At 41.3% G+C, this 19297-nt stretch overlaps 1 protein-coding gene across 2 annotated transcripts in view; it reads right to left on the bottom strand.

The window, feature by feature from the left end:
- The window catches only part of ARB2A (ARB2 cotranscriptional regulator A), a 395986-nt gene that overhangs the window by 102386 nt on the left and 274303 nt on the right, over window positions 1-19297 (bottom strand). For both annotated transcript variants that reach the window (XM_063453692.1, XM_063453693.1), the window contains exons 9-10: window positions 13988-14104; window positions 7840-7924 (exon numbers count right to left, since the gene is read on the bottom strand). In XM_063453692.1, coding sequence (XP_063309762.1) covers window positions 7840-7924; window positions 13988-14104 — 202 coding nt within the window. The remainder of the gene's footprint in view (window positions 1-7839; window positions 7925-13987; window positions 14105-19297) is intronic.

The raw sequence follows: 19297 nt of genomic DNA, 5'->3' as shown, positions 1-19297 counted from the left end.
TGCCTCAGGCTGACCTAACAAGTCTGTTTATAAATAGGATCAATGGAGGAGACATTAGCTAGGCTCCACATTCTCTCACTAGCGTTATAGTTTAATATCACACCTGATAGGTAGTGATACTATGGATGCTGTAAATGGTGATCTGTGATCGATGTAACCCATTGGGTGTCTGTAAAGATGCACTCTAAAGTTACAAAACTCAGATGGCAATAAAATATTAACCTATACTTCTACTAAAGAGGTAAAATGACTCTCCATATACCATACCCACTACAGCCTATCATAATGGTTAAACTAGCAGGAAGCTATGGATGATGTTCCTCTTTTTATTTTTTTCAAACTAATTTGAAAGGCTTTGGCCAAAACCCGGAGGATTCCTTTCCAACAAAGACCCAATGCTCGACATAGGATATTGCTGTTTGGTAAGGATTTGATTGTGTCAAATCACCATTAACTGTTTTGGTGCCATCAAATTGACACAGGCTTACAGTCAGACATTTTGGCCGTGGCGAAAGGGTGGAGGTTAAGCACAGCCAAATCCTGCTTACCCTGTGCAAATATTCTGAACGAGTAATGAGAAAGTAAATCATTATTATCATGCCCCAAGCAGAGAGTGTAGGCTTTAGAGTCTGTACCCAGAGCCACCTTGCATTATAATTGCTTAATGTCACTTTAATGGCCTGCAAAGCTTTGCATGTCAATTATTTACTTTTTATTATGCACTGTTTATCTGTAACTGGGTATAGAATTCATGCTGTCTTATCCATCACACAATGAACATATGGTGAATATCAGATCATACGGCTCTTCCATTCATAATGCGTTATGAGCTGTCAGACAAGGTTTCCCCAAATCTGCCCATCTTACTGCACGGCATGGACATATTGCAAGGTTAAAGTGTCATGTTATGGTTCTAATAGTATGTAATATGTGCATGAATTATTTACTTTTAATATAACATATGAGGCAACATATGAACTATGTACTATTTTATGCTTCTTTCAGCACGCCCATATGAATTATATGCATGATTGATACTATTATTACATTATTGGATACATAATGCTAAATTAATTTACCTATACCAGGAGTTCTAAGCTTCTCTGTCTAGAACCAAATCGGCTGAGGCTCACAAATGTAACCACTAAGTAATAGGTTCCCTGGGTAGTGCTGAAAACAGAATCTAGAACTAAATACAACAATAATAATAATAATAATAATAAAAATAAATACTGAAATACATTCTAGGCATGGTTTATAAGTACAGCAAGGGCTTCTGGGAGCGATAGTCACAGGCAGCTGGTGAACATCAGTTGATTTCTGATACTATTTCTTTTTTTAAAAATGTATTGGTGGGGCGAGGGGGGACAGCAGAAATATAATTAGAACACTATATATCAATAATTCTTTACACACAACCATTATTATGCTTATATTAATGGTATTAATGTTAGATAAACTAGACTTACAATTCATACTCTTTAAAACCAGTCCCACCAAACATCCAATTGGGTAAATGAGAATTGTTTGCTGTGAATAAGCCCAACTGATATCCCATTCCATTTTTGTGGACCCAGTACATACTTGAAAACGAGCGAAATCTCAATGTATCTTTCCTGGTAAAATATTTTATAAATAAATAGGTAAATAAATTTGCACATCCAACTCATTATTTGTCATGCGGAGTTCAGTTGGTTAATGCACCAACAGTCCACAATATACAGTTTACTTAGGCTTCTATATTTCACAGATTGAGAACACGAGTATCATTTCTGTAAAGAGCAACACAAACTACACGCGAAATGCCTGCCGTACACATAGTATAACTGCATGTGGGAATAATGCTCATATACAGTAAGTACAACTGCTTGGCTGAAATTAGGAATCTGTGGTTGCAGACTGCTATTGCAGCAAGCACATATGTTCTAATTTGATCATTTTCTTCCAAACTCTTTCTTGGGAAGCGAGGTAAGGGACATAGGATCAATAAAATTGTTATTGTATCTAGTGCTGTGCATGCTGTATGCAAACTATGGCAAACGAGATGGCTAACCTTTGTCATTGTAACTATCGTGGTCTACGTTAATGGTTGAGAATTATAAAAAGCATCAATAACACCCATCAATTCCACCCATGGACTTTGACTCCGTCCCTCTTTAGAAACCACACCTCCCGTTCTATTGGACTAATGGAAATATCAAAATGGCTGTAATTATAATAAATATATAATATTTGTAAAAATCTATTTAATTTAACTCTTGATTATACATATAGAAAGCCAGTTGATATACAACCCAACAAAAAAGAGTGGGAAAAAAAAGAAACACTCTTTAGAATGTGGCTAATATTCTATAAAATATATATATTCTTCAATTTTTGTTTTAACTCTTTGAATACCAGATACATGACCATTGCAGCTCTGACACAATAAATTATGCTAAAAAAAAAGGAAGTCGGCACAATTGTCAGCACAGAAAAATCCCCCCCCCCCCCCCCCAAAAAGACAGTAATTAAAGTGTGCCACACGGTGCTGGGATTTGGGGACATATTTTCAGAAGACACACGGTGCTGGTATTGAAGGGTATATTATTTGCACACACACAGTGCTGGTATTGAAGGGTGTATTATTTGCACACACAGTGCTGTTATTGAAGGGTATATTATTTGCACACACACAGTGCTGGTATTGAAGGGTATATTATCTGCACACACACAGTGCTGGTATTGAAGGGTATATTATGTGCACACACACAGTGCTGGTATTGAAGGGTATATTATTTGCACACACACAGTGCTGGTATTGAAGGGTATATTATTTGCACACACACAGTGCTAGTATTGAAGGGTATATTATTTGCACACACACAGTGCTGTTATTTGCACACACACAGTGCTGGTATTGAAGGGTATATTATTTGCACACACACAGTGCTAGTATTGAAGGGTATATTATTTGCACACACACAGTGCTAGTATTGAAGGGTATATTATTTGCGCACACACATGGTGCTGGTATTGAAGGGTATATTATTTGCACACACACAATGCTGGTATTGAAGGGTATATTATTTGCACACACACAGTGCTAGTATTGAAGGGTATATTATTTGCGCACACACACAGTGCTGGTATTGAAGGGTATATTATTTGCACACACATAGTGCTGTTATTGAAGGGTATATTATTTGCACACACACAATGCTGTTATTGAAGGGTATATTATTTGCACACACACAATGCTGTTATTGAATGGTATATTATTTGCACACATACAATGCTGGTATTGAAGGGTATATTATTTGCGCACGCACAATGTTGTTATTGCAGGGTATATTATTTGCACACACAGTGCTGGTACTGAAGGGTATATTATATTATTTGCACACACACAATGCTGGTATTGAAGGTTATATTATTTGCACACACACACAATGTTGGTATTGAAGGCTATATTATTTGCACACACACAATGCTGTTATTGCAGGGTATATTATTTGCACACACCCAGTGCTGGTATTGAAGGGTATATTATTTGCACACACACAATGCTGGAATTGGAACTGAGATTTGTAATGAGTCTTAGAAGTAGTGGTTAAGTGGTTTGTTTTTCTCCCTGAAAAAATAAATTCTGTAACGGAATCAGGGGTGACTGGTTCTCGTTTTGGGATCCAGGCCTCTCCTACCCAGGCAGTGAGCAATCCGTCGGACTGCGCCTATCACTGTCTTTATAAAGTCGATTTTTGGATCGGAAGCCTAGCTCTTACCTAAAGGCTTTATGACTCTGTAACAGGTCTCAACTACCAGGGAGCAGCAACGCCATGAACAGGCCCTTAGAGTATATCAGTGGACTCCTGGGAAGGGAGATGCTTAGATAACTGTTCCAAAAGACAAACTTTCAAATACGCCACATTTAACATACAGAGCATTAAACATGAATATACAGTAAACAATAAGACAACAATAAAATATAATAAAATATAACTATCACACAGACAGGGCCGGCGCCACCTGTAAGGCGACCTAGGCAGCCGCCTAGGGCGCAACTTACCAGGGGGCGCCGGATCCCTGTCCCCGCTGCGCCTCCTCATGCTGCGCCGCCTGAGCGCTTTAACAAGCCCCAGGCGGCGCAGCACTGCTGCACGGAGGGCGGCCGGGTTTGAGTGACCGGCAGGAGGGAAGCGCAGAGCGCTCCCTCCTGCCGGTCTCTCCATGTAGCGTGGCCGGGCGGCGCGGAACGCGGGACAGGAACCTTTGTTTCCTGTACCCGGCCGCCGGCGGAATGACAGGAAGTGCTCACTGAGTGAGCATTTCCGGTCATTCCGCCGGCGGCCGGGTACAGGAAACAGAGGTTCCTGTCCCGCGTTCCGCGCCGCCCGGCCATGCTACATGGGCAGGAGGGGAGGGTAAGGACCACTAAGGGGGGGGGGGGGTTGTAAGGACCACTAAGGGGGGGGGGGGTTTGTAAGGACCACTAAGGGGGGGGGGGGTTGTAAGGACCACTAAGGGGGGGGGGGGGTTGTAAGGACCACTAAGGGAGGGGGGGGGGTTGTAAGGACCACTAAGGGGGGGGGGGGTTGTAAGGACCACTAAGAAGGGGGGGGGGGTTGTAAGGACCACTAAGAAGGGGGGGGTTGTAAGGACCACTAAGTGGGGGGGGTATAAGGACCACTAAGGGGGAGGGGGGTATAAGGACCACTAAGGGGGAGGTGGGGTATAAGGACCACTAAGGGGGAGGTGGGGTATAAGGACCACTAAGGGAGGGGGGGTATAAGGACCACTAAGGGAGGGGGGGTATAAGGACCACTAGGGGAGTGATGGGGGGGATAAGGACCACTATGGGAGGGAGGGGGGATAAGGACCACTATGGGAGGGAGGGGGGGATAAGGACCACTATGGGAGGGAGGGGGGGGGATAAGGACCACTATGGGAGGGAGGGGGGGGATAAGGACCACTATGGGAGGGAGGGGGGGGATAAGGACCACTATGGGAGGGGGGGGGGATAAGGACCACTATGGGAGGGAGGGGGGGATAAGGACCACTATGGGAGGGAGGGGGGGATAAGGACCACTATGGGAGGGAGGGGGGGGATAAGGACCACTATGGGAGGGAGGGGGGGGATATGGACCACTATGGGAGGGAGGGGGGGGGGATAAGGACCACTATGGGAGGGAGGGGGGGGATAAGGACCACTATGGGAGGGAGGGGGGGGATAAGGACCACTATGGGAGGGAGGGGGGATAAGGACCACTATGGGAGGGAGGGGGGGATAAGGACCACTATGGGAGGGAGGGGGGGATAAGGACCACTATGGGAGGGAGGGGGGGATAAGGACCACTATGGGAGGGAGTGGGGGGGATAAGGACCACTATGGGAGGGAGGGGGGGGGATAAGGACCACTATGGGAGGGAGGGGGGGATAAGGACCACTATGGGAGGGAGGGGGGGGGTAAGGACCACTAGGGGAGGGGGGATAAGGACCACTAGGGAAGTGAGGGAGGGGGGATAAGGACCACTATGGGAGGGAGGGGGGGGATAAGGACCACTATGGGAGGGAGGGGGGGGATAAGGACCCCTATGGGAGGGAGGGGGGGGATAAGGACCACTAGGGGAGGGAGGGGGGATAAGGACCACTATGGGAGGTTGGGGGGGATAAGGACCACTAGGGGAGGGGGGATAAGGACCACTAGGGGAGGGGGATAAGGACCAGTAGGGGAGGGGGGATAAGGACCACTAGGGGAGGGAGGGAGGGGGGATAAGGACCACTATGGGAGGTTGGGGGGGATAAGGACCACTAGGGGAGGGGGGATAAGGACCACTAGGGGAGGGGGATAAGGACCAGTAGGGGAGGGGGGATAAGGACCACTAAGGGGGGGAAGGACCACCAAAGGGGGGTAAGGAGGGAGGACTACTAAGGAGAGGGGAGGAGGGTGATTACCACTAAGGGGGTGGGGGGAGTAGGGGAAGGTCTACTAAGGGGTTTGGGAGAGGGAGGACCACTAAGGGGTTTGGGAGAGGGAGGACCACTAAGGAGGGGGGAGTGAGAAGACCACCAAGGGGGACTGCAGAGGGACAGGGGGCCAAGGGAGAGCACTAAGTGACAGAAGGGGAGAACACGGAGGGACAGAAGGGAAGGGGAAATCAATAATTGAGGGGAGAGCACTATGAATTTTTTAAAAAAAAGAAAGAGCTGTTCCCCTCCCAGTCTCTATCCTACCCCACAAACCCTCTCTTTTACACTACACACATACACAATGCACCCCCCCCCCACACAGAAACATACAATGCATTCCTACTCACACACAGACACACCCGAAACACACAATGCATCCCTTACGTTCTCTTACATAATTAATGCACCCCTTACAGACACACGCTGCATTCAATTACATACAATGCATTCCTACTCACACACACACACACACCCAGAAACATACAATGCATTCCTTACACGCAAACACACACTACATCCCCTATAAACACACTACATCCCTTACACAAATTGCACACATAAAACATCCCCAACTCATGGATGGGCCATGTAGGTGGATTTATGGGTGGGCATTGTAGGCGTATGCCCCCTGGGGGCCCAGACCTTGAGCTGTGTAAGGGACCCTAAAAAATGGAGCTGCTTCCTGTTCGTTAATTGTTGTGAGCACTGTTAAAAACAGTCTCCAGTGAGCCTCTTCTACACCAGACCTGTGGAGCCAGACTGAGCCCATCATCAGCCTCTTGTCCTCATCTGGTGGTAAGTAGGCAATCCAATATATTATTAGTGGCACTAATCTCTAATTTACCTCACATTAAATGGATACTATAGTCACCAGAAGCACTACAGCATAATGTAGTGGTTCTGGTGTCTATAGCCTGTGCCTGTAGGCTTTTTAATGTAAACACACTGTCTTTTCAGATAAGACACTTTGTGAAGACTGGCGTTGGCCCATATGGCAGAGCATATGGGCGGGGCATTGTGATGTCACATGGTGGGCTGGACATATGGGGGGGCGGCAAATTTTTTTTTGCCTAGGGCGGCAAAAATCCTTGCACCGGCCCTGCACACAGAGGAGAATCAGGGGAAAAAATATACAATCCAAATACCAGAGCATTCCCAACAGAAATTATCGAAACAATGCACAAAATATTAACCAGGCTTTACCCAATAGATGGCGCATTAAACAAAGGGCTTTGAAGTACAAGCCCACTCACCTGAGCTTTTTGTCTCCCCCTCTTCTTTGGATGATGACTTGTCAACTTGTGGAGTGGGAGGGAAGGGGGGGGTTATAAAATGAGAGCTGGGGATGTGTCAGGTACACTCAGGATGGCCATTTTTCACATACAGCCATAGTTCTACTCACTGCTCTCAACAGCTTATCAGGACAGTTTGCACTCACTATCAAGGAGTCCATGCTGTGGTGGAAGGAAAGAAGGTGTGGGGTCCTCTTCAACCTATCGGTCCTGTAAGTTTTCTTGTAATTGTCCTATTTATAGTTACATACCCCCTCTCATAATATTGTAAAGCGCTACAGAATCTGTTGGTGCTATATAAATGGCAATAATAATAATAATTATAGCACTGCAGTGGTAACCATTAATATAGGAAACCAGCAAGTTCACCTTCCCCCAGGTACACAATGCTCATAGATAACTCTTTTACCACTGGTAATGAACTTATTTATTATAACTCCACTTATCTGATGGGTGTTACTCTAAGTGCTCCTATGGATGACCACCTGTTGGCAGAAGATGTGCTGCTCATGTCTCCTGAAATAGAAGTTTGTGGCCTACCAAACTATATATATATATGAATGAAACAGGAGTATAAAACAGTAAGTAAACTTAATACCTGCAGATACGCGTGGACAGTCTGGCAACATGGATTCCACCGACGTGTCTAGAGGCTCACTGCTGGATACCCAGTTACAGCAATTCTAGAAGACATTAAAAGTTTGAGAAAACAAACATTTAACTACAAAGCATATTCAAACAATATTCAAAGAAGCAAAGTGATGCAAATAAAAAAAAAAGTTAAATAAAAATGAACCTCCGAAGAACAAAATGATACACTTTATCAGCGGCACAATCCATTTAGGACATGTCCTGCTTATTATGTTTGGTAGACACATTAATTCCTGGAGTCATTCATTAAGTGAGTCATTGAATTTGCAACAGGACCTTTAAATAACAGACTGCTATGATGGCACTGGTTGTTACAAGTCCTAAACGGGTTAAATAAACAGGTTAAACGTGACAACACAGAGAAATCAAACCTAATGCTTTTAAACAGTGTGTTCAATAAATGCTCAGCTAGTGAAAAAGAAAAGAAGATACCGGTAAATAAAAATGTGAATGTGTTCAAAATAGGAATCAACTCCACCTCTGATGAAGGGACATGTAAATTGATTATCTTTCTTACAGGGCTCTGAAAACGATCATGGGCCAGAAGTAATAAACGGTGTAATTATGATTGATTAGGACTCATCCATCAAACAGAACTAAAGACACAGTCATTAATTGTGCACAGAACATTGTCTTGTCGAAGATTCCTCATTTTTCACACTGCAACTAGAATATGGACTTAAAACCTAATGCAACCGAACATGACAAAGCAATAGTGAATACGATGCCACTACTCGCACTTCGAATGGTTACAGATAGTCTACAAATACCACAGTGGGTGGTAGGGGGACATAAAAACCCTGTGCTTCTCAAACAGTTGTGTTTTTTTTAAGTTCTATTTTCTAAGAGACTTATTGAATGTCCAGACAGTTTTATCCCATCAATCACATTTGCCAAAAAAAAAAAAAAAAAAAGGACTTGATTGCTATTCTGGTAAACCAACACTCAGCCGTGTATTTTTAGATGCTGGCCGCTGTCCTAGTTGCGCACTAAGGAATCTTTCCACGTCGTGGAAAGATCCTTGACTGGTAGATCAAATGTCTTATTGTATTTCCTTAATTCATTCTGTCTGGAAGAAGATGTTAGCTGCATAGCAGTGAGGGGAGAATTTCAAAGGCGTGTATCCCACCAATAAAGGCCGAGCAATGGGTATTGAATAGATTTGTCAAGGCAACCCTACTGTTCTGAGACCAGAGAGACCAGAGAGTGCAAAAATGACATAAAGGAAGGGTCGCAGTTAGCGATTACATAGGGAACTCCACAAAGAGCCCATGATTGTCATAAGCAATAGCTGATCAATCAAACAACAAAACTGTAAAGAGATGAAAATATATGGAGATATATATATATTACTTTTTTTTTTAAATAAGGAACATGGTTTTCATTTATATAAACCTATGTCTATCAAGAAGAATAATAAAAAAAAAAAACATTAAAAACAACAACAAAAACAACAAAAAACAAAGACTTCTCAGATCATTCATTTCAGAAATAGAAGAAACCTATAATAGCGGTGTCCTGTTAGAAACAATGTATGGAGATCAGACTCTCTGTGAGTTCCATCACATATAGACTAAGTAATTGAGTATTGCCACTGACCGAATACGGCAGTGAAACTTTGCAGAATGCTATACATTAGCACGCAATTAACATTTACCGTATTCTATGAACTGTGACTACTGCTTGCAAGTAAAACTAGTAATGCTGAAAAGCACTGTCAAGAAATGTAAATGAGAGATTTGCTTCATCATTCATCATACATTTCAAAATCTATGACTTCTATGGAAGCTAAGAATAGGTCGACAATTTTACAGAAATGGCCCTAAAACGAGTTCTCTGTTTCCCCCCCCTCCACCTCTTTACTTCTTTCTCTCTTGGTAATGACAGCAATTAGAGGATCAGACAAGCAGCTATTAGTTATATATATTTTTAATATATCACTCAGTCTTTTCACACACCCCACCCTACTGCACAAAAGAACATCAGACAGCACGGCCTCTGCTAAATTAAATCAATTAGAATAGGGCTATTCTCTTCGGGTTAACTCCTTGTGCGGCAAGAGACTGCACAAAAGGCCGCAAACGCATATTAAATCACACACTTCTAAAGCTTAACGTTTTCATTGCCAAGGCTGGAAATAAGGCAGTCAAAGTAAGGCTGCATACTGCACTATAGCTTTCTTCTTAACACTTTCAGAAGCCTGATGGCCAGGAAACGCAATACACCGCACAATTGTGTTAAGGTCTAGAAACAGAGACACAAATTGTGTGATATTAATGCAGCTGTTTAACACTTTAAAGTATGTGAGCAATTACGAATACATATGGAACAGGAATATAAAACGGGGATAAAAAGCATTATACATTAAATTAACATACGAAGAGTATTCCCGTAGTGGGGAGGCTAACCAAAATAATTTGTTTAATAGGCGCTGGTTGGTTCTTGTTTAGACAGTCTTTTAAGGGAACTCCCAGGAATGGATTAACATATGAAAATCATTACCTTGGGGACTTTTAAAGCCTTTAATTTGAGATTATTTAATTGTAAAATCATTCCTTCAGCGCCTAATTGCTTTTATACTCTCAGGTGACACTAGGACAGGCCATAAATTTCTAATAATCATAACAGGTTATGACCCTTCTGAGCCACTTTCCAGAATATCAAAGGGACTTAGGGCCAAATCTAATAAGATGTTTGTCAACATAAAACATATTCCACGGTTTAAAACATGCATCGTTCATTTTCCACTTGTACCAAATTCATTTAACCCTTTAGGTTCCAGAGAAGTGTATAAGGTACAGACGGAAGGTGAGCAAAAGTTTCTACTTTCAAATAAATTAATTCCTAAAATAATTTCACGTGAGCTACTTTTGTCATATCAAGTCCTTTCCTCTACACGCGTGAGTGTGTAACATGTACCTATGTGTAATGAGACGAGATGCACAATGTGTCATTTTAATGCAATCCCTCTGTTTTGTTTTAATGAAACTGGTAAAAATGACAACTAGTCAGAATAATGGATTCCATCATCAAGAAATTAGATATTTACTTTGTGTGTGGTTTTCATGTCCTGTGCTTTTTTTTTATTTTAACACAGGATAAATAGTGGTGACTATTTATGAATTTTTTAAGAGGAAATTTTTTAATATTTTTATATTGAGTTGGTCTCAACTTAAACCAGTTTATTATCAAATGCCCCAAACTAACTGTTCCTTTTAGCTCCTATTGAATTACTGCTCCCATCGTTAGTAGCAAACAAAAAGTCATTTTTAAAAACTAGCCATATAGTTTAAGGTAATTTTATGTTAGAGAAATTTACACCTGGACACATTTTTTGTGTACAATTTTCAAACATATTTCTGTCTTTACTTTCGGTTTTACATTATCTCACTTCCAACGACTTATCTTATTGTGAACGAGAGAATGGATGCTGTTCTACAGAGTTGTGAGATATGTGTTCGGATTTAAGAACTGTAATAGGTTGTTTTGCATGTCGGCAAGGAGAACTCTTTTTGTAACAATTCACAGAATTCAATGAGGGGCGTGAGTGTGCCCCTAGTCCATCACAGTGTTGGGAGTCAGAAAATTAACATTGATGTATCACACCAGGGCACAACACGATATCTGCTATACTGAACATCGGGCCAGTCACGCAGGTATACCCGTGTAATAATTAGATACCAAATAAACTAGACCAGCAGGGATTATACCATGGCAAGGTTTTGTATAAATAATCTAATTTGTTAATGTTTTTTTCAACAAGTTTTTGCTGCAACTGTTTTTTTTTTCTGTATTCTTATTTTAAGAAGTACTGGAGGTGCCCACCCTGAAATGTGAGCGTCTGCGTTTGGGTAGAAGGTGGCAGACGAACTAGTGAGTGGGCACAAAAATTCTGAAGCAAGCAATGAAGCCAGCAGTGAGTGGGCAGGAATCAGTGAGGTGGAAGCTACTAGTTGGAGCTTAGGTCAAAGAGAAAGAGAGAATAAAGTTTAAAGCTGCATAATTGTGTTATCTGTTGTCCTGAGTACAGATAACATACACCCAGTTAAAGCAGATAGTAAACAGTGGTAATCAGAAGAGGATGTAGTGTTGGCAGAGAACTTTCCCAACGAGTAAGAGTACTCATCCCATTGTACAGCGCTACGGAATCTGATGGCACTATATAAATAATAAAATAATAATGTATAGAAATGCAAGAAACATTAACAAAGTTGCAGGAGTACTCTTCCAGCTGGAATTCCTACACACCAGTTAGGCAACCTTTCGGAACTCCAGATTTTGTGAACCACGTCTGCCACAATGCTTTTACGGCCATAATGCTGGCGAAGCATCATGGGAGGTGTAGTCCAAAATATCTGGAGTGCCAAAGGTTGCTTATCTCTGTGACATACACTATGCAGGGTTATGCTGAAAGCATGGTAAATCTGCTTTTCCCCAGTTCGATATTTATAGGTTTGTTACAATTAATGACAATGCTCTCTCTGTGGAGATATAGGTGTCCACAAGCCACGCAAGACTCTCTGCAGATTATGAAACGTAAAAGTATATAATTAATGGATAAGGAAAAGAGAACGTAAACTGTCCTAAGACATAAAGGTCAATTTAAAACATAACATTTATTTGATATTATAATACATGTATATATTTAATGGACTGCGATTCAGACATGACTGTCTGAAGGACTGTGAACACAACCAAGCAAGGACATATACATCAATTTACTTTGATTATCAGCAGTGACAAAATACAAAACGTTCAATGAATGTGGTAATAGTCAATCTGTTTGTAACCAGCTACAGTTTGTTTTTAACTTCATCTGTTTTCGCAAAGCCCAGCACACATGAACTTTTATACCGGCAGCATAAACCGTGGTATTTTTATTAGGGAGGAAGGACTCAAACGGTGGTAATATAAAAGGAGTTGCCACCATAGTAAGACACTTGCTGCTACCCCTTCCTACCAACCATGGCCTCTGATCCAAATATCATATAACGTGTCTCGTGATACCTCTTGGTTTTGCATTTCATTGGTATTCCAACGCAGCAAAGTACTATTTTTTTTATAGATGATATCCTTCCGAAAAACTCAAAAAGAGCTGCTTTGGTTATTTGATCAAGAATAGAAACCCTGCAGGTTGAGAGGCAGAGGAAGTCATGACTTGAATCATGACGCAAAAGTACTTACAATAAAAACAAAATAAATCCTTCTGGAGTACAATCCCTTTCCTCCCCCAAAAAACCTTAATGATAAGCAAAACAAAACAAAAAACAAAACTCAATTACATAACGGAGTATGTGCTTTCCTCTAAGCAGATCATGATAAGTAGAGTTTCCATTAGAAGCATTATTTGCAACACTGATGGGTCATAATAATCCGAAAAACTAAAGCATGTTTTAGGAATTTTACTTTTGTCACAACATGGCTTAATTTTCAAGAATTTAAACCACTTTTAGAATCATAATCTCTTTAATTAAACAGTGTGCTCTACTGTCATGGCCTTCCAAATATTTCCGTCAGCTTGTGTATTCAAATTCATCTATCAGCAAACTACAACTCCTAATAAACTTTGCCAGGAAAAGACACAGGTGAATAGCAAAGAGTTAACCCCTTAAGGACACATGACGTGTGTGACACGTCATGATTCCCTTTTATTCCAGAGGTTTGGTCCTTAAGGGGTTAATGAACAAGTTTGCCATTTGCCAACAACAGCAGGTGCTGCATTGCGATAGAGTGCGGCAGCTGGCACGCTACTCAGACTATATTATATCCCAGTTCCCTTTTTGGTACACTACTCTTCATCCACTTATACAAGTTTCTATCCTGGGGTTACCCCCCGTTATTAGTGTACCAATTGGACTACTGGCTCGATTTCATTTCTTTTCTTGCGATAGAGATGCTCTAAAATAAATAATTTTTAAAAAGTCTGGAGTTCACCATCCTTTCCTTGAAATTCACAAGAAGAGGGACTTGTTTATTTGTTATATATGTATATATATATATATATATATTTTTATACCCTCTTTAGATTTACACATTGTTTTTTTTTGGGTTTTTTTTACGTTATTAAAAGATAAAAACAAATACATGTTTATTACCTCTCGCATCCATTCTCGAATTGTTTTATTGGCCTCCTGATGCCACACATTGTGTACAGAGTCTGTCAGGGCTACGGCTGTGACCTTATTTTTTACGTCTGCTTCACGCTGAATTATCTGTTGGGTGAAGAACAAAACCAAGTTTATCAAACATATGCAATACGTGAGATTTAAATCCAGCTGAGATAGCGACTCAACAATTACCAGCATTCAACTGTATGCCTCCTTTGTTTGATCTAAACTTCATTGAGCCAGCATACATACTCAAATCTGGACGGGGAACAATCATGATGCTACCAATAAACAGTTACTCAAGGCTACTAAAAGGCATTTTATTGTTCACTGGAAGCTCATTCAATCATAGGAATATTTTGCAGACGATAAATAAAATGCATTGAACACATTACAATGCAGCATCGTGTGTAAATTATACATTTAACGCTAAAAATTTGAATGGCTAAGGTCATTTTTTTTTCTTCTTTCGAATATTTAGCCCTTCCACAGTACTAGTGTCCAACGCAAATAATTAATGCACAAATTAGCTAAAGGAAAGAATTGAGTGCTAAAAATCACACCATTTAACGATGTTTCGAAAAGTAAATTAAAAAAAAAATATATATATATATATAAAAACCCAAAAACAATACAATGATTTTTCATAATGAACACGTATGTATAATGATTTGACGAGTTAAACATACATGCTCAAAGTTTTTCTTTAAATATAACTAAAATTAAAAGCAGCATTAGTCTAACCGATCCCTCAAGTCCACTTTGGGCTCAGTACGAATAAAAAGTAAACCTTGGGACTCGGGCAGCTGAAGCTCTGTCCTTGGTGTCTCAGTTTAACCCCATAAGGACCAAACTTCTGGAATTAAAGGGAATCATGACATGTCATGTGTCCTTAAGGGGTTAAACACTGAGATGGGCACAAAGTATTTGTGAATGACGTCTCAATTTGTAGGGCGGAGAACTGAAAATCTACATCTGAATTTAAATACAAAGGTATTTCTTTTAATGCATTATCCACATAGTGTGCTTATGTATGGATGGTGACGCTTATGTATGGATTTTGGCGCAGTGATGTCCCTTTAATTTAGCAGTGTCAATTTTAATTGCAGTTAGGATGGTGTCATAAAAAGTAACAGTTGTCATTCTCAACTATAACATTTTATATTAAGATTTATACTTTTAGATAGATTACAGAGAGGAATATCACAGATAAAATAAAACTTACAAAGCAAGTCCCACTGGTGTGTAGACTCTGTGGAGGTCTGCCTCATTGCTTTGTAAGTTTTATATTACAAGGGTTAAGCCCTGAGACATCCCTAGCGTGTCCCACTGGTGTGTAGACTCTGTGGAGGTTCGTATGCACATAGTTATGTACACATTGATGTATGTATACGTGTATATTTCCTACCCCTTATTCTTTTTATTTTTTTACATCAAAGATAATTAACACGTTTTTGAGACTTGTGATTCCACACATATTTGCAGAATTTGCATTTCAGCCATCGTTTCTGACAATTCTGTTTTGGGTCTCTGTCCCATTATCCTGGCCCCAAAAATTGAGACAACAGATACCCATAAAGTGGTATTCCTGGGGCATTTTAGCAAAACTCTGCACATGAGAAGTCCTTACTGACAGCACTGACTAACTTAAGGTGCAAACTGGGTAATTGGTATATCTGAGTCGTTACCTTGTGTTACACTCATGGACGTAATGTGAATTTTCTTCGTTAATTATTGCGGGAAAAGATGACAAATCTCCACTAGCAGAAGTAAAACTGCATGAACCTTATCACCTAATTTACAGCAATAAAATGTGTTGTTCCACTTAGAGAAAAACATTGACACAGTTCTCTGACACGTTAAAAACACAAAAATTAATCAAATTTGTGATTTAGTCCTTGCTCAGTAGATTTGATACACAAAAAAAATACTTTTAAGCAGCTATGTCTCCTGCTACTGCAGCAACAAAACCTAAGAAAAAAACAGTGGCCACTAATTTGGTCACATTACATATCTACCAGTACCCTGATCCAGAGAAAATATCAGTTTGTAAAATTGAAGCACTATAACCATTACATCTCATTGAATCGATTATAGTGCCTGAACATCGTGACATTGTAAAGATTTTATTTATTTTTAAATGAAGTATTATGTAAAAAATAAGAGAAACTCATCCCTACATTTAAAATAGAAGGGGAAGGGGAGTGTACTAAATTGTGGGGGGACAGTGTATTTAATTAGGCGGAAGTGCAGTATATTAATTGGAAGGGGGGGTATACTAAATTGTGGGTGGGGCAGTGTATTAGAGTGGTGGCGAGGGAAGTGTGTTAAATTGGGGGAGGAATGGGGCAGTATATTAAATTGGGGTGGGAGTGGGCAGTGTACTAAATTAGAGTGGTGGGAGTGGGGCAGCATATTCAATAAGAGTAGAGGGAGGAGGGGCAGTGTATTAGATTAAGGGGCAGTGTATTAGATTGGATTTGGGGGCAATGTATTGGATTTGTCGGCAATTGGCGGCGCAGCTTTTTGGCACACGTGCACAATAGTGCAAGTTTGATGATCTCAGCCAAAGTGAAGAATACACTCATAGAACTTCAAAATCAACAAGGTAATGTCATTGTATTTACAGCTGTGCAACAGCATACATTCACCATCTCAGTCTCATTACCAAACGTATTTTTAATATTTTACGGTAGTTGGACTGAAACCATAGGCGTGCGCACAGGGTGTGCCGGGTGTGCCTGGGCACACCCTAATCCCCATGGCATGCCCATGGATTCAGACTGGCAGGGGAGATCTCAGGATCTCCCCTGTCGGCTCATGCAGAGCCCAGCGCTATCCGAGCGACGTCTCTGCTCTAAGCCTCCATGGGCCGGTGGGGAGATCAAAGATCTACCTTACCAGCCCATAGCAGCATGGAGGGAGGGAGGCAGGAGAGGACCCGAGGAGCTCTAGTCAGCAGCTCCACCCGGGTTCCTCTTGCGAGGTCGGAGCGTTGCCGCACACACACAGCACACAAACAGCACCCACACACATACAGCAACCTCACACACAGAGCATGCATACAGCACCCTCACACACACACACACACCCACAGCATCCTCACAAACACACAGCACCCTCACAAACACGCACACACACAGCACCCTCACAAACACACACCCAGCACCCTCACAAACACACACACAGCACCCTCACTCACACACACACAGCACCCTCACACTAACTGCACCCTCACAAACACACAACACCCACACACAGCACACAAACAGGACTCACACACACAGCACCATCACACAGCACACTAACAGAACCCTAACAAACACCCACACACACACACACACACACACAGCACACTAACAGCACCCTCACAAACACCCTCACCCACATAGCACACTACCAGCACCCTCACACACAGCACCCTTACAAACACACACACACAGCAGTGTATATGTGTGTGTGTGTGTGTATGTATATACATACATACATATACACGGGGCTTGTGTTTGTGCTTTAGGGTGCACACCCTAATGCAATAGGCTGCGCACGCCTATGACTGAAACATTGGTTATATGCAAATGCACGTCTCCTTAAAATAAATTCACTCTTTTGTTTACTTTGAAGCCCTACGAGCGTGAGGATGTCCAGTGTCATTTAGGCAACCTTTTTTATACTGTACTTTTCTAAATGAACCTACGTTTCGATGAAAACTGAAGTTTTGGTTTTTTTCCGGCCCAGAAAAAACTTGAGATGCATCTGATTGGCAGAGCACTGCCATGCACTAGAGGTCCCCAATACTTCTCTAGGAGAAACATGGTATTGGACCGAGTTCCTCACAAGTGACAATCTCAGAAAAGAAAGAAAGCTGTCTGGCCTTTCCGGTAACGGCATATATTTTTTTTCATTGTACAAGGGAAAACCGACAATCTAAGCAGGAAAAAAAAAAAAAAGAACACACTACGTTTTTACAATAAATTAAAGTTTTCCTTTATATATAAAATGTAAGAAAATAATATAAAATGACAAGCCAAAACTAAATACACTCAAATCATGGCTGCATTTGAAGGAGTTGAGGGTGTGTTTTCAACTCAATTAAGATGTGTATAGTTCCAATACTTTTATACCCAATTTGTTTCCTATTTTGAAAGGTTTAATTTTTACAGCACATTTCCTTCTCTTTAAATTAACTTTAATCACACACAGGAGGCTGCTGTAGGCTCTGGAAGGCCATTAACAATGCAGGAGATAAAATAAAATAAATACATCTAAATTAAACACACTGCGCAATAATGTAAGCTAAAGAATTTCAACTCTTTTTTCAGGAAGTGTGTAGGAAGGATGTGTGAATCACAGCCAAGGGAGGTGGACCCGTGGAGAGCTGGCAATAAGGCGAGTTTTAACCCATTCTGACGGGGCAAGCCACCTAAATGGTGGGTTTTCCCTATAGGGTCAGGAATACATGTTTGTGTTCCTGACCCTATAGTGATCCTTTTTATGAAGCAGTTTTACTTTACAGATCGTGCCCCTGATATTTTACTGCTCAATTCTCTGCCATTTAGGAATAAAACCACTTATGTTTCTGTTCATGCAGACCTAGCCACACCTCCACTGGCTGTCACAGCCTGCATAAAAAGAATGGCTTCATTTTCAGATGTTAACTTTCTTTAGGAGTTTTTGTCTCCAGCTCTGTAATTTGAACTTTAATCACTTACAGGAGGCTCCTGCAGAAGTCTATTAGAGCAGGAGATTAATAAAAATAAATATATATATATATATGTGTATATATATATAAATTAGACAGACTATGCAAAGAAGGAAGTTTAAACATAACATTTCTCTTTACATGAAGTGTTTAGGTCACATGCAGAGAAATGTGACAAACTGATTTAACTCCTAAATGGTAGATAATTGGGCATCTTTACACAGAAACTGCTACATTAAGCTAAAGTTATTTTGGTGTCTACAGTGTCCATTTAAAGGGATCCTATAGTGTCAGGAAAACAAACCCGTTGTCCTGGGACTATAGGCTCCTGGAGTGCCCCCCTCCTGCAGGGCCGAAGGGGTTAAAACCCCTTCAGCAACTTACTAAATCCAGCGTCGATGTCCCTCGGCGCAGGGTCGGCTCCGCCCACGCTCCTGCCCACTGACGTGGGAAACATAATGTGCATGCACGCCAATGGCAGCGAGCGCTTTAGACCTCCAAATAGAAAAGCATTATTCAATGCTTTAATATGGGGAAAATCTGACTCTGGAGGTCAGTGAGGACGTCCAGCGTTAGATAATGGACCAAAAGTCTGT

The sequence above is a fragment of the Pelobates fuscus genome, chromosome 5 (genome assembly GCF_036172605.1).
Source record: "Pelobates fuscus isolate aPelFus1 chromosome 5, aPelFus1.pri, whole genome shotgun sequence".
In the NCBI taxonomy this organism is placed as follows: Eukaryota; Metazoa; Chordata; class Amphibia; order Anura; family Pelobatidae; genus Pelobates; species Pelobates fuscus.
The sequence above is the reverse complement of the archived record's forward strand: the minus strand, read 5'-3'. Positions and strand labels throughout refer to the sequence as shown.